Consider the following 16,412-nt stretch of genomic DNA (forward strand, 5'->3'; position numbering starts at 1 on the left):
AAAAGACCTAAATAAATGGAGAGATACACTGTGGTCATGGACTCGAATGTTGGAATTCCAATATTGTTAAGGTGTCAATTCTCCCTGAGTTGATCTACAGATTCAAGGCAGTGAAAATTGTGGATAACATTCCATTGTGCACATGTACTACATTTTCTTTATCCATTCTCTGTTGATGGACACTTAGGTTGATTCTCTATCTCAGCTATTGTGAAGTGCTGTGATAAACATGGGAGTGCAGTTATCTCTTCAATATACGGATTTCCTTTCCTTTGGAGATATACCCAGCAGTGGAGTTGCTGGATTGCCTGGTAGTTCCATTTTTAGTTTTTCTAAGGAGCCTCCATACTGTTCTCCTTAGTGGCTTCACTAATTTACATTCCCACCAACAGTGCATGGAAGTTCCTCTTTCTCTGCATCCTTGCCAGCATCCATCATTATTTGTATTTTCTATAAAGCCCTTTTAACTGCAATGAGATGATATCTCATTCAGCCTTGTGATTTGCAATAACATGATTGGAACTGGAGGACATTATGTTAAGTAAAACAACCTGGGCACAGAAAAACAAATATTGCATGTTCTCATTCATATGAGAAAAAATGAATCTCATGGAAGTAGAGAGTAGAATGATGGATACCAGAGATTGGGAAGGGTAGTGAGAAGGATGGGGTAAAGAGGAGATGGTTAATGGATACAAAAATACAGTTAGGAAAAATAGGACCTAGTGTTTGGTAGCACAGTAGGGTGACTAGAGTTAACAATAATTTATTGTATATTTCAAAATAACTATAGAAATGGAATTGGAATGTTCCCAACAAAAGAAATGATAAATGCTTGAGGTGATGGATATCCTAGTTACCCTGATTTGATTATCACACATTGTATGCTTGTATCAAAATATCACATTCCCCATAAATGTGTGCAACCATTATGTATTCATAAAAAATTAAAAATCCTGGAAGTATATTTTGCTGAATGTAGAATTTAGCCAATTCTAAAATCTATATAAAAATAAAAACGTAGACAATCCAAAAGAATTTTGAAAAGAATCTAGATAAATATCATTAAGTAGCTGTCACTTTTTATTTATTTATTTTTTAAAAATTAGATCAGGCCGGGCGCGGTGGCTCAAGCCTGTAATCCCAGCACTTTGGGAGGCCGAGGTGGGTGGATCACGAGGTCAAGAGATCGAGACCATCCTGGTCAACATGGTGAAACCCCGTCTCTACTAAAAATACTAAAAATTAGCTGGGCATGGTGGTGCGTGCCTGTAATCCCAGCTACTCAGGAGGCTGAGGCAGGAGAATTGCCTGAACCCAGGAGGCGGAGGCGGAGGTTGCAGTGAGCCGAGATCGCGCCATTGCACTCCAGCCTGGGTAACAAGAGCGAAACTCCGTCTCAAAAAAAAAAAAAAAAAAAAAAAAAAAAATTAGATCAATATTTTGTTATTATCTTTTAACTTTTACTTTAGGTTTGAGGGTACATGTGAAAGTTTGTTATACAGGTAAACTCATATCATGGGGTTTGTTGTATAGATTATTTTATCACTCAGGTATTAAGCCTAGTACCCTATTTTCTGCTCCTCCCTCCTCCCACTCTCCACCCTCAAGTAGACCCCAGTGCCTGTTGTTTCCTTCTTTGTGTTCATAAGTTCTTCTTCTTTTTTTAAATATGTATTTTATTGCATTTTAGGTTTTGGGGTACCTGTGAAGAACATGTAAGATTGTTGCATAGGTACACACATGGCAATGTGGTTTGCTGCCTTCCTCCCCATCACCTACCTATATCTGGCATTTCTCCCCATGTTATCCCTCCCCAACTCCCCATCCAGCATAAGTTCTTATTTTTTAGCTCCCACTAATGAGTGAGAACATGCAGTATTTGGTTTTCTGTTCCTGTGTTAGTTTGCTAAGGATAATGGCCTCCAGTTCTATCCATGTTCCCATAAAAGACATGATCTTGCTCTTTTTTATGGCTGCATAGTATTCCACGGTATATATATATATAAATATATATATATATATATATATATATACCACATTTTCTTTATCCTATTTGACTTTGGTGGGCATTTAGGTTGATTCCATGTTTTGCTATTGTGACTAGTGCTGCAATGAATATTCATGTGCATATATCTTTATGGTAGGATGATTTATATTCACCTGGGTATATACCCAGTAATGGGATTGCTGGATTGAATGGTAGTTTTACTTTTAGGTCTTTGAGGAATCACTATACCACTTTCCCCAATGGTTGAACTAATTTGCCACTCCCACCAACAGTGTAAGTGTTCCCTTTTCTCCACAAGCTCAGCAGCATTGATTTTTTGACTTTCATTAGTAGCCATTCTAACTTGTATGAGATGGTATCTCACTGTAGTTTTGGTTTGCATTTCTCTAATGATAATGACATTGAGCCTTTTTTCATACACTTCTTGGCTGCATGTATGCCTTCTTTTGAAAAGTGGCTGTTCATGTTCTTTGCCCACCTTTTAATGCAGTTGTTTGTTTTTCTCTTGTAAATTTAAGTACCCTGTAGAAGCTGGATATTAGACCTTTGTTGGATACATAGTTTGCATCGAGACTATAGTTAGATCAAAACCACCCTGGTTAACATGGTGAAACCCCATCTCTACTAAAAATACAAAAAATTAGCAGGGCATGATGGCATGCACCTATAGTCGCAGGTACTCGGGAGGCTGAGGCAGGAGAATCACTTGGACCTGGGAGGTGGAGGCTGCGGTGAGCTGAGATTGTGCCACTGCACTCCAGCCTTCGTGACAGAGCAACACTCCATTTCAAAAAAAAAAAAAAAAAAAAAAAGTCAACTCTGACTGTGTGTGGTGGCTCACACTGCAATCCCAGTACTTCAGAGGCTGAGGTGGGGGGATTGCTTGAACCCAGGAGTTTGAGACCAGCCTGGGCCACATAGTGAGACTCTACCTCTATTTAAAAAAAAAAAACAAAACCCTATCAGTTTTATTGATCTTTTCTATTACTTTTCTAGCCTGCAACTTCTACCTCCTGGGTTCTAGAAATTCTCCTGCCTCAGCCTTCTGAATAGCTGGGATTACAGGTGCCTGCCACCGTGCCAGGCTAATTTTTGTATTTTTAATAGAAGTTTCACCATATTGGTAAGGCTGGTCTTGAATATCTGACTTCAGGTGATCCACCTGCCTTGGCCCCCCAAAGTGCTGGGATTTTAGGTGTGAGCCACTGTGCCTGGCCAATACTTGATATGATTAAAATCTTGAATTTCTTAAGACTTGTTTTGTGGCCTAACGTATGATCTCTATTTAGCAAATGTTCCACATGTGCTTGAAAAGACTGTGTATTCTGCTGGTGTTGAATGGAATGTTCTGTATATGTCTGTTTAGATTCATCTGGTCTGTAGTATTGTCCAAGTCTGCTGTTTCCTTATTGATTTTCTGCCTGGATGATCTAACTATTGTTGAAAGTGGGATACTGAAGCTCCCTGTTATTATTAGAATATAATAATGGTAATACTATTATTTATTGCTGCCTACTTCTCTCTTCAGTTCTGCTAACATTTGCTTTATATATTTAGGTGATCCGGTGTTGGATGCATATATGTTCACACTTGTTACATTCTCTTGATTAATTGACTTATTTAACATTATATGATGACTTTCTTTGTCTCTCGTGGCAGTTTTAACCTAAGGTCTATTTTGTCTGATATAACCATAGTCCTTCCTGATCTCCTGTGGTTATCATTTGCATGGAAAGTGTTTTTCCATCCCTCCACTTTAGCCTATGTGTGATCTTAAATCTAAACTGAGTTTCTTTTAGGCAGCATATAGTTGGATTTAAAAAAATCCATTCAGCCACTTTATGTCTTTTGACTGGAGAATCTAATCCATTTACATATAAAGTCATGATTAGCAGGTAGGAACTATTATTGCTATTTCATTTGTTGTTTTCTGACTGTTCTGTAGTTTCTTTGTTCCATTCTTCCTTCCTCTCTTGATATCTTCCTTTAGGATTTTATTTTATTTTTTTTTTTTTGGTAGTGATATGTTGTGATTCCTTTTTCTATGTTTAGTGTATCCACCACAGTTTTTTTTTTTCTTTGTGGATACCGTGGAGCTTACATAAAACATCTTATAGTTATAACAGTCTATGCAAAGCTGATAACAACTTTGACCACATACAAAAACTCGACCTTTTAACTTCTGCCCACACATTTTACATTAATGTCACACTTTACCAATTAATTTGCAATAAAGGTGGAAAGATAGTTAAAGAGTTTTTCACCAAATGGTTCTGGAACAATTGGATATCCATAGTAAAAAAAAAAAATAAATAACAACCTCCATCCGTACCTCACACCATATAAAAAGTAATTCAAAATAAGCAATTTTTTATAAAATATAACATACAAGTTACCATACTAGCAATTCCACTCCTAAGTCTTTACTTAAGAGAAATGAAAACAGATGTCCACATGAAAACCTGTATGCAAATGTTTCTGGTCGCTCTGTTAATAATCACCCCAAAGTAGAAAAAACCCAAATGTCTTTCAACTAAGGAATGGATAAACCAACTGTAGCACACTCATACAATGGTAATACTGGTCAGCAATAAAAGAGAGCAAATTACTAATACCTGCAACAACACAGATGAATCTTAAATGCATTATTGTAGGTGAAATAAGCCAAATTAAAAAGGTCACATACAATATAATTCCATTTACATAACATTCCAGAAAAGCCAAAATCCTAAGGGCAGAAAACAGTTGAGTGGTTGCCAGACGTCGGTAGTTGGAGGGGAGAAATTAACTATGATGCAGCATAGGGAATATTTTGGGGATAATGAAACTGTTTTCTATTTTGACTGTGGTGTTGGTTATATGACTTTATTTAGTAATTTATTTATTTAGAGTCTCACTCGGTCACCCAGGCTGGCGTGCAATGGCATGATCTCAGCTCACTGCAACCTCTGCCTCCTGGGTTCAAGCGATTCTCCTGCCTCAGCCTCCCAAGTAACTGGGATTACAGGCGCTGGCCACCACACCCAGCTATTTTTTGTATTTTTAGTAGAGGTAGGGTTTCACCATGTTGTCTAGGCTGGTCTCGAACTCCTGAGCTCAGGTGATTCACCTGTCCTGGCCTCCCAAAGTTCTGGGATTAACAGGCATGAACCACTGCACACGGCTGGTTATATGACTTTATATGTTTGTCAAAACTCGTAAAACTGTGTACTAAAAGGCTGAATTTTGTTGTATGTAAACTCTACCCCAATAAATCTGATCTAAAAGAAGTCAAAATTCTGTTGACTTTAGGATAAAACTTATATGCCTGTATTTAGTTATTAATGAGTCTTCCCTCAATGGTGTATGAAGCAGAGATCACGTTGCAGTGAGTTGGGGCATGATGTCCCCTGCACATTCCCGTCCTAGAATTTGTCCCAGTTCGAAATTGCTATACGTATCTCCCTGTTAATCCATCAGTTACTCTCCTCCTCTCCACCCTGCTGCACTGAGAGCCCTGGAAAGTGCTGTCTCTACTACTGGGCCTTGTACTTGGCAATAAGAAACACTTGTTTGTTGAATGAATGAATAAATGAATGAATGGAAGAACAGGTGAATTGTATGGATGAATTCTACATATTGACCTTGAAGATCTTCAAAACTTTTTTTTACTTGTAGGTAAACAGTATTTCTTGATCTCACAAAACATATTCCTGGGCAGAAATAGTTATTTTTAATCTAAGCCAGTTATTAGCCTTATTACTCAGAACCCCAACTTTGACTTTTTACCCCGCTGAAGATTCTCAATATATTGAAAGGGTAGTCTGTCTGTTCTTCTAGAATTTTCTATCTGTATTTTCCAACCGAAGTCTTTCTTCGCTGCCTTAATAATCTCCTAGGAATACAGTTTGGGGCAAATCCTCACGCTCTGCCCGTTGACTCTGTTATAGGCTTCTTCATGTTTTATCTTTTAAATTATTAAAATATATGTATACTTAGATATTGGGGTCTGTTGCCCAGGCTGGAGTGCAGTGGTGACAAACCTCACTGCAGCCTTAAACTGCTGGGCTCAGGGGATCCTCCCACCTCAGCCTCCCGAGTAGCGGGGATTGCAGGCAGGAGCCACTATGCCAGTCTTATTATACAGGTTCTTTTAGCTGGCAGCACATGCGAATGATAATTTATCATGAATCACACAGAAGATCACATCTGCTCCAGAGGGATTCCCCCAGCAGGCATAACTTTTCTTCACAGAGAGAAAACCCCCATGTCTGCTTTAGGTGGGAAGAGGTGTGTGATTATGGCCCTGTCTCTTTCAGATCGGCGCCTACTTCGGGGGTTCCCTCTGCTCTGTGGACGTGGACAGCAATGGCAGCACTGACCTGGTCCTTGTCGGGGCCCCCCATTACTACGAGCAGACCCGAGGGGGCCAAGTGTCCGTGTGCCCCTTGCCCAAGGGGGTGAGTGGCCGATGAGACCTGGGCTGGGTGGGGCCCGGGGTGTGTGGAGGGGTGGAGGCATCACCCGGGTTGGGGCCTGACACTGTTTGTGTTTAGCAGAGGGCTCGGTGGCAGTGTGACGCTGTTCTCCACGGGGAGCAAGGCCACCCCTGGGGCCGCTTTGGGGCAGCCCTGACAGTGCTGGGGGATGTGAATGGGGACAAGCTGACGGACGTGGCCATTGGGGCCCCAGGAGAGGAGGACAACCGGGGTGCTGTTTACCTGTTTCATGGAACCTCAGAATTTGGCATCAGCCCCTCGCATAGCCAGGTGAGACCCGGTCACTGTCCTGGTCATTTCAGTAGTCTCTTTGTTGATCTTTCTCTTTCTAATTCGGTGTGCCCACAGCTGGCAGATCAGTTCCCATGGTACTCCTTTCAGAATCTTCAAAAATAATAACATGTGGCTGGGCCTGGTGGCTCATGCCTGTAATCCCAGCACTTTGGAAGGCCGAGGTGGGAGGATTGTTTAAGCCTAGGAGTTCAAAACCACTTCGGGCAACATAGTGAGAACCCACCTCTCAAAAAAAAAAAAAAAAAAAAAAAAAAAAAAGGCCGGGCGCGGTGGCTCAAGCCTGTAATCCCAGCACTTTGGGAGGCCGAGGCGGGTGGATCACAAGGTCGAGAGATCGAGACCATCCTGGTCAACATGGTGAAACCCCGTCTCTACTAAAAATACAAAAAATTAGCTGGGCATGGTGGCGTGTGCCTGTAATCCCAGCTACTCAGGAGGCTGAGGCAGGAGAATTGCCTGAACCCAGGAGGTGGAGGTTGTGGTGAGCCGAGATCGCGCCATTGCACTCCAGCCTGGGTAACAAGAGCTAAACTCCATCTAAAAAAAAAAAAAAAAAAAAAAAAAGCCAGACATGGTGGCACACACCTGTGGTCCCAGTTACTCAGGAGCCTGAGGCTGGAGGATTGCTTGAGCCTGGGAGGTGGAGGCTGCAGTGAGCCCTGGTCACACACTGTACTCCAGCAGCCAGAGTGACAGTCAGACCTGCACACGTGCATGGGTGCACACGTGCACACACACACACACACACACACACACACTTCACAGAAATCTCAAAGTCTCTTAATTCTAGCTGGATTATTTCTACAGCAATGGGAGGTGAATGCGGCTGGCCACCTTATGGGATTGCACACTTCCCGGATGTGTGATTGTGCCCCTCTCAGAAGGGCCCTGTGCTTGGCTTAATGCTCTGCTATTACCAGCTACATTTTGTATTTTTTTGTAGAGATGGGGTTTCAACATGTTGTCCAGGCTGGTCTCCAATCCTGGGCTCAAATGATCCGCCTGCCTCAGCCTCCCAAAGTGCTGGGATTACAGGAGCGAGAATCACGCAGTTTTTTTCCTTCTGTGACTGGCTTCTTCTTTTTTTTTTTTTTTTATTTGTTTTTTTTGAGACGGAGTTTCGCTCTTGTTACCCAGGCTGGAGTGCAATGGCGCAATCTCGGCTCACCGCAACCTCCGCCTCCTGGGTTCAGGCAATTCTCCTGCCTCAGCCTCCTGAGTAGCTGGGATTACAGGCACGTGCCACCATGTCCAGCTAATTTTTTGTATTTTTAGTAGAGACGGGGTTTCACCATGTTGACCAGGATGGTCTCGATCTCTTGACCTCGTGATCCACCCGCCTCGGCCTCCCAAAGTGCTGGGATTATAGGCGTGAGCCACCGCGCCCGGCCAGACTGGCTTCTTTTACTTAGAATAATTGTCCTCCAGGTTCGTCTATGTTGTCACAAATGAAAGAATCTTCTTCTTCTTCTTCCTCCTCCTCCTCCTCTGCCTCTTCCTCCTCTTCTTCTTCCTTCTTTCTTCTTCTTCTCAAAGTCTCGTTCTGTCTCCCAGGCTGGAGTGCAGTGGCACAAACATGGCTCCCTGAAGCCTCAACTTACTGGGCTCAATCGACCCTCCCACCTCAGTCTCCTGAGTAGCTGGGACTGCGGGCCGTGCCATCGTGGCTGGCCAATTTCTTTGTATTTTTTTGTAGAGATGGAGTATCCCTACGTTGCTCAGGCTGATTGATGTCTTTCTTTTTTAAGGCTGAATAATATCCTGCTGTATGTATATACCACATTTTAAAAAAATCTATCATTTCCTGGTAGAGAGGGAAGGAAAACAATCCATCATCTCTTGATGGGCATATAGGTTGTTTTCACATCCTGGCTATTGTGAATAGTGTTGCAATGAACATGGGCATGTTCATATCTCTTTGAGATCGTAATCCCAATTCCTTTGGATAAATAACCAGAAGCGGGATAAATATGGTAGTTCTATTTTTTTTTTTTTTTTTTGAGACGGAATTTCACTCTTGTTGCTTAGGCTGAGTGCAATGGTGTGATCTCAGCTCACTGCAACCTCTGCCTCCTGGGCTCAAGAGATTCTCCTGCCTCAGCCTCCCGCGGAGCTGGGAATTACGGCATGCGCCATCATGCCCGGATAATTTTTTAAAAATTCAGTCTCCATAGAGACTGTCAAAAAGTGCCAATGCTGACTATATTTCAAGTCGTCATGGCGGGGTATTGGGAAAAGTTTTCAATTAGCAATAATCCCTCCTCGGATAAACCTCATTGGCTACAATACTGCCACTGTGCAAAGCTGCCCAACTAATTTTTTGTATTTTTTAGTAGAGATGGGGTTTGTCGTATATCTACATGACAAAGTTGTAGTAATTAAAATAGTATGGTACTAGCATAAAGATAGACGTCTTTCATTTAATGTTATTTGCCTCTAATAAAACGCAGGAATTCCTGCGTTTTATTAGAGGCAAATAACATTAAATGAAATACATTTATATTAGTTTTAGAAAATCCAGTGATGTTGCTCAACTTTGCACATACTTGAAAAAACAAGGCTTATTAACTCATATATTTGGAACTAAAAGGTATTTGAAGTTGATCACAGCATGATGAATCCTCAATTTCCAGAGTACTAGAGATGATTATACACAAAAGTCCAGTAAAACTTATTTTACTAACTTATCAGTTCTATGCCACTCCTAAATTTCCCTAAAAATATGGATTAATAAATAGTAGTGTTCTGTAATTCACAAATACAGAGAGCTTTATTGTGGTTATGAACTCTGTATCACCCATATGGCTTTAGGAAACTACTGCTTTTCTTACCGACTTATTTAAGGTTTCACTATATGAGTCAGTATGCAGAACTCACTCTGTTTTAACTATGATCTGTAACGATACAAATTTAGAACCTCTTCGACTTTAATCTAAGAAAGTCACCTTATAATAAAGCAGTGTTAATGTAATCAAGCATCAACCCTGACAAATAAATAAACCACTTAAGGCTTTTAAAAATAGCTCATGGTTCTTTCAAAATGATGTAGCTACCGTCTTTTCTAACAAAGGAATATTTTCATCACAGCAACTATTTCTGAGCCAAAAATAAGCCACACTAAAAACAGAAGAAAATTCTCAGCGTGGAAAGGAAAAGGCTCATTTGTTGTGCAATAGCAGGCACTGGGCTCTGCGAGCACTTTCCAGACAAGCTCAGTCAGCCCAACTAGAGGCGCTATTGGGTTTATCCAGAAAGGTCACTCGCTGTGCAATCTCTAGTGCTGTGAGGGCATTACTTAATCAGCCGAAGGAAGAACAATTTCTGTCTTTCCTTTCTTTCTTTTCTTTTCTTTCTTTCTCTTTCTTCTTTCTTTTTTTCTTTCTCTCTCTCTTTCATCTCTCTCTCTCTCTCTCTCTCTCTCTCTCTCTCTCTCTCTCTCTTTTTCTCTCTCTCTTTGGACAGGATCTCCCTCTGTCACCCACTGATGTCATCATGGTTCATTGCAGCCTTGACACCTAGGCTCAAGCAATTCTCCCTTCTCAGCCACCCAAGTAGCTGGGACTATAGGTGTGCACCCCTGTGGTTGGCTAATTTTTAAATTTTTCGTAGAGATGAGTTTCACTATGTTGCCCAGGCTAGTCTTCTGGCCTTAAGCTATTGGCCTCTCAAAGTGTTAGTATTATAGATGTGAGCCACCGTACCCAGCCAGAGCAATCTTCAAGTCATGTACCGGTAGTTTATATAGCTTTTCTAAAATTAAAGCAAGTACTGAATGGACTACAGTTATTATATGATTTTAAAAATTAAGTAGCTTTTGGAGTACAAGTGTTTTTTGGTTACAAGGGTGAATTCTATAGTGGTGAATTCTGAGATTTTAGTGCACCTGTCATCAAAGCAGTATACACTGTACCCAATATATAGTCTTTTGTTTCTTAACTCCTCCCAGACTCCCCTTTACCAAGTCCTCAAAGTCCATTATATCTCTCTTGTCTCTGCATCCTCATAGTTTAGCTACCACTTATAAATGAAAACGTATAATATTTAGTTTTCTGTTCCTGAGTTACTTCAATAATGGCCTCCAGTTCCATCCAAGTCGCTTCAAAAGACATTGTTTTGTTCCTTATTATGGCTGAGTAGTACTCCATGTATGCATATATGTATATATATGTATGTATATGTGTATATACGTATATAATGTTTTCTTTATCCACCCATTGGTTGATGGGTACCACAGGTTGGTTCCATATCTTTGCAGCTGTGAGTTGTGCTGCTATAAACATGCATGCTCATGTGTGTCTTTTTTATATAATGATTTTCCAAAGGAAAAGAAGGGATGGGCTTACTAAATCAAATTGTAGATCTCCTTTTAGCTCTTTAAGGAATCTCCATACAGTTTTCCATAGACGTTGTACTAATTTACATTTCCACCAGCAATGTAAAAGTGTTCCCTTTTCACCGCATCCATGCCAGATCTATTGTTTTTTGATTTTTTTAGTGATGGCCATTCTTGCAGAAGTAAGGTGGTATTTCACTGTGGTTTTAATGTGCATTTCCCCAATGATTAGTGATGTTGAGCATTTTTTCATACGTGTGTTAGCCATTTGTGTATTTTCTTTTGAGAATTGTCTATTTATATCCTTTGCCCACTTTTTGATGGGATTATTTGTTTTTTCCCTGCTGATTGGTTTGAGTTTCTTGTAGATCCTGGTTAGTAGTCCTTTGTCAGATGCACAGTTGGCAAATATTTTCTCACATTTTGTGTGTTGTCTGTTTACTCTGATGGTTATCTCTTTTGCTGTGCAGAAGCTTTTTAGTTTAATTAAGTCCCATTTATTTATTTTGGGTTTTGTTGCATTTTGCTTTTGGGATCTTAATCATGAATTCTTTGCCTAGGCCAATGTCCAGAAGAGTTTTCTAGTATTGTTACGGTTTCAGATCGTAGATTTCAGTCTTTGATCTATCTTGAGTTGATTTTTGTGTAAGGCGAGAAAAGGGATCCAGTTTTATTTTCTAGGTGTGATTTGCCAGTTTCCCGAGTACCATTTATTGAATAGGGTGTCCTTTTCCCAATTTATGTTTTTGTATGCTTTGTAAAAGATCAGTTGGCTATAAGTATTCGATTTTATTTCTGGGTTCTTTATTTTGTTCCGTTGATCTAAGTGCCTATCTGTATACTAGTATCGTGCTGTTTTGGTATGATAGCCTTGTAGTATAATTTGAAGTCTGGTACTGTGATGCCTCCAGATTTGTTCTTTTTGCTTAGTATTGCTCTGGCTATTTGGGCTCTTTTTTTGGTTCCATATGAGTTTTAGGACTTTTTTTTTCTAGTTATGTGAAAAATAATATTGGTATTTTGATGGGAATTTCATTGAATCTGTAGATTTCTTTGGGCAGTATGGTCATTTTGACAATATTCATTTTTCCTATCCATGAGCATGGGATATATTTCCATTTATTTGTGTCATCTCTAATTTATTTCAGCAGTGTTTTGTAGTTTTCCTTGCAGGGAGCTTCACCTTGGTTAAATTATATTCTTAGGTATTTTATTTTATTTTTGTAGCTGTTGTAAAAGGGATTGAGTTCTTGATTTGATTCTTAGCTTTGTCATTGTTGGTGGATAGCAGCAATACTGATTTGCATACATTGATTTTTCTAACCTGAGACTACTGAAATTGTTTATCAGATCTAAGAGTCTTTTCGATGAGTCTTTAGGATTTTCTAGGTAAATGATCGTGTCATTGGCAAACAGCTCTAGTCTGACTTTCTTTTTTCCAATTTGGACACCCTTTAGTTTTCTCTAGTCTGATTAGCCTGGCTAGGAATTCCAGTACTGTGTCAAATAGAAGTGCTGAAAGTGGGCATCCTTGTCTCATTCCAGTTCTTGGGGAGAATGCTTTCAACTTTTCCCCTTTCAATATGAAGTTGGCTGTGGGTTTGTCAGATATGGCTTTTAATACTTTGAGAGAAATCCCTTCTCTGTCTAATTTACTGGAAGTTTTGTTTATCATAAAGGGATGCTGGATTTTATCAAATGCTCTTTCTGCATCTGTTGAGATGATTACATGATGTTTGTCTTTAATTCTGTTTATGGGATGTATCACATTTATTGACTTGAAGATGTTAAACCATTCCTGCATCCTTGGGATGAAACCCACTTGATCACGATGTATTATCTTTTTGATGTGCTGTTGGATTTGGTTAGCTAGTATTTTGTTGAGGACTTTTGCTTCTATGTTCATCAGGGATATTGGTCTATAACTTCCTTTTTTTGTTATGTCCTTTTATGGTTTTGGCATTAGTGTGATACTGGCTCTATCGAATGATTTAGGGAGGATTCCCTCTTTCCCCATCTTTTGAAATAGCATCATTAGCATTGGTACCAATTCTTTGAATGTCTGTTTAAATTCAGCTGTGAGCCCAGTTAAGTCCTGGGCTTTTTCTGACTCAATCTCACCGCTTGTTATTGGTCTGTCCACAGTATCTGCTTCTTGCTACAGCTATTATATGATTAATCCAAGGCACCAAAAAGCATTTTTGCATGATTTAGTGGACCAACCTTTTTCTTTGTATCCTAATGAGGAATTTTTTTTGACCCTTCATCATTCTCTTGATTAACAAGGAATTTTAGCTCCTCCTCTATCGTTTTGTAAAATAATGATAACTTAAAACTTCCATCAAAACATTAAATTTTCAAAATTAACCTACTAAAAGCTGCAAAAACTTCAAAGTTTGAATTTTAAACTGAATATTTGAAGCGAATGTAGAAATTTTGGATAAGAATATCAATGCAGACATATAAAACTCAAACCCTCACAACTAATGGCAATGTTTGTTAACACTTAAGAGTGCTAATGCAAGGTACTCTTTCCTTTTTTTTTTTTTTTTTTTTTTTTTTTTTTTTTTTGAGACGGAGTTTTTGCTCTCGTTACCCAGGCTGGAGTGCAATGGCGCGATCTCGGCTCACCGCAACCTCCGCCTCCTGGGTTCAGGCAATTCTCCTGCCTCAGCCTCCTGAGTAGCTGGGATTACAGGCACGCGCCACCATGCCCAGCTAATTTTTTGTATTTTTAGTAGAGACGGGGTTTCACCATGTTGACCAGGATGGTCTCTATCTCTTGACCTCGTGATCCACCCGCCTCGGCCTCCCAAAGTGCTGGGATTACAGGCTTGAGCCACCGCGCCCGGCCTCCTCTTTCCTTTTTTTTTTGAGATGGAGAATTTTGCCGTGTTGCTCAGGCTGGAGTGCAGTGGCACAATCTTGGCTCACTGCAACCTCTGCCTCCTGGGCAAGTGATTCTTCTGTCTCAGCCTCCTGGGATTATAGGTGTGCATCACCATGCCTGGATAATTTTTATAGTTTTAGTAGAGAATGGGTTTCACCATGTTGGCCAGGCTGGTCTTGAACTCCTGACCTTGTGATCTGGCCACTTCAGCCTCCCAAAGTACTGGGATTACAGGTGTGAGCCACCGCACCCAGCAGCAAGGTACTCTTAATGGCTTTTAAATCACGTTTAACAGAGAGTTTATACAAGTCAGGCCAATGTAGTTAGTGTTAGCGTCCAATAATATATGAAGACCCTTCAAGACAATTGCTGCTACTTTTTCAATATAATTATGAACCATTGTCTGAAAAACACATATAAGACTCAAAGCTCTGTCACAAAAAGAAAAAAAGAAAAGAAATCCAATGGATCAATTAATACTATCAACAAAGAACAGGCAGGAACGTAACATTACATGTAATTTTTGTTTTTCTAAAAAAGACACTAAAATGCCACTGGATTAAAATTTATTTATTATTTATAATCATTATTTTTGAAATAGGGTCTTGGTCTGTCATGAAGGCTGGAGTGAAGCGGTGCAATCATGGCTCACTGCAGCCTTGACTTCCCAGGCTCACGTGATCCTCCTGTCTCAGCCTTCTAAGTGGCTGTGACTACAGGTGTATGCTGCCATGTCTATCTAATTAAAAAACAATTTTTGTAGTGACAGGGTCTCTGTATGTTTCGCAGGCTGGTCTCCAACTCCTGGGCTCAAGTGATCTTCCCACCTTGGCCTTCCAAAGTGCTGGGATTATAGGTGTGAGCCACTGCACCTGGCTGGACTATAATTTATTCAGAACGTCTTTAGTGTTCATTCCCAGATATCTTGATCTGCTCAGCAATGCCTTCACAAGATCAATTACAGCCATCTTTTGCAGCAAATGGTTAGGCTGGTCCTCCTGTGGTAGAATAGGGCAGACTTTTTTTTTCTTTTTTTTTAAATTTAATTAAATCTTCGTGTTTTATTTATTTATTTTTTTCTGTTTTTAATTATACATTAAGTTCTGGGATACATGTGCAGAACGTACGTGCAGGTTTGTTACATAGGTATACATGTGCCATGGTGGTTTGCTGCACCCATCAACCCATCATCTAGGTTTTAAGCCCCACATGTGTTAGGTATCTGTCCTAATGTTCTCCCTCCCCTTTGTCCCCCCATTCCCCTGATAGGCCCTGGTAATGTTCCCCTCCCTGTGTCCATGTGTTTTCATTGTTCAACTCTCACTTGTGAGTGAGAACAAGCAGTGTTTGGGTTTCCGTTCCTGTTTTAGTTTGCTGAGAATGATGGCTTTCAGCTTCATCCATGTTCCTGCAAAAGTCATAAACTCATTCTTTTTTATGGTTCCATAGTATTCCATGGTGTATATGTGTCACATTTTCGTTATCCAGTTTATCATTGAGGGCATTGATAGACGTTTGGGTTGGTTCCAAGTCTTTGCTATTGTAAATAGTACTGCAATAAACGTACATGTGCATGAATCTTTATAACAGAGTGATTTATAATCCTTTGGGTATAAACCCAGTAATGGGATTGCTGGGTCAAATAATATTTCTGGTTCTAGATCCTTGAGGAATCACCACAATGTCTTCCACAATTTACTAATTTACACTCCCACCAACAGCATAAAAGCGTTCCTCCTTCTCCACATCCTCTCCAGTATCTGTTATTTCCTGACTTTTTAATGATCACCATTCTAACTGGCATGAGATGGTATCTCACTGTGGTTTTGAATTGTATTTCTCTAATGACTAGTCATGATGAGTGTTTTTTCATATGTTTGTTGGCTGCACAAATGTCTTCTTTTGAGAAGTGTCTGTTCATATTCTCTGCCCACTTTTTGATGGGGGTGTTTTTTTCTTGTAAATTTGTTTATGTGCCTTGCAGATTCTGGGTATTAGACCTTTGTCAGATAGATAGATTGCAAAAATTTTCTCCCGTTCTGTAGGTTGTCTGTTCACTCTAATGATAGTTTCTTTTGCTGTGCAGAAGCTCTTTAGTTTAATTAAATCCCATTTGTCAATTTTGGCTTTTGTTGCAATTGCTTTTGGTGTTTTAGTCAGGAAGTCTGCCCATGCCTATGTCCTGAATGGTCTTGCCTAGGTTTTCTTCTAAGGTTTTTGTGGTTTCCGGTTTTAGATTTAAGTCTTTAATCCATCGTGAGATACTTTTTTGTATAAGGTGTAAGGAAGTGGTCCAGTTTCAGTTTTCTGCAGATGGCTAGCCAATTTTCCCAGCACCAATTATTAAATAGGGAATCCTTTCCCCATTGCTTTTGTCAAGTTTGTTGAAGATCAGATGATTGTAGA

General features: G+C 40.0%; 1 protein-coding gene and 1 non-coding gene across 5 annotated transcripts in view; one reads left to right on the forward strand and one right to left on the reverse strand.

Moving 5' to 3' along the window:
- Positions 1–16,412, forward strand: part of ITGAM (integrin subunit alpha M) — a 62,399-nt gene that overhangs the window by 28,224 nt on the left and 17,763 nt on the right. For 3 of the 4 annotated variants that reach the window (XM_074382047.1, XM_003930035.4, XM_074382049.1), the window contains 2 exons: positions 6,310–6,450; positions 6,547–6,759. In XM_074382047.1, coding sequence (XP_074238148.1) covers positions 6,310–6,450; positions 6,547–6,759 — 354 coding nt within the window. The remainder of the gene's footprint in view (positions 1–6,309; positions 6,451–6,546; positions 6,760–16,412) is intronic. The other variant, XM_010340654.3, reaches the window with a different exon arrangement.
- On the reverse strand, positions 8,949–9,089 carry LOC120367515 (U4 spliceosomal RNA). Its single transcript, XR_005581885.1, has one exon. It is a non-coding gene; the product is annotated as a U4 spliceosomal RNA (small nuclear RNA).

This window comes from Saimiri boliviensis, chromosome 12, assembly GCF_048565385.1.
Source record: "Saimiri boliviensis isolate mSaiBol1 chromosome 12, mSaiBol1.pri, whole genome shotgun sequence".
In the NCBI taxonomy this organism is placed as follows: domain Eukaryota; kingdom Metazoa; phylum Chordata; class Mammalia; order Primates; family Cebidae; genus Saimiri; species Saimiri boliviensis.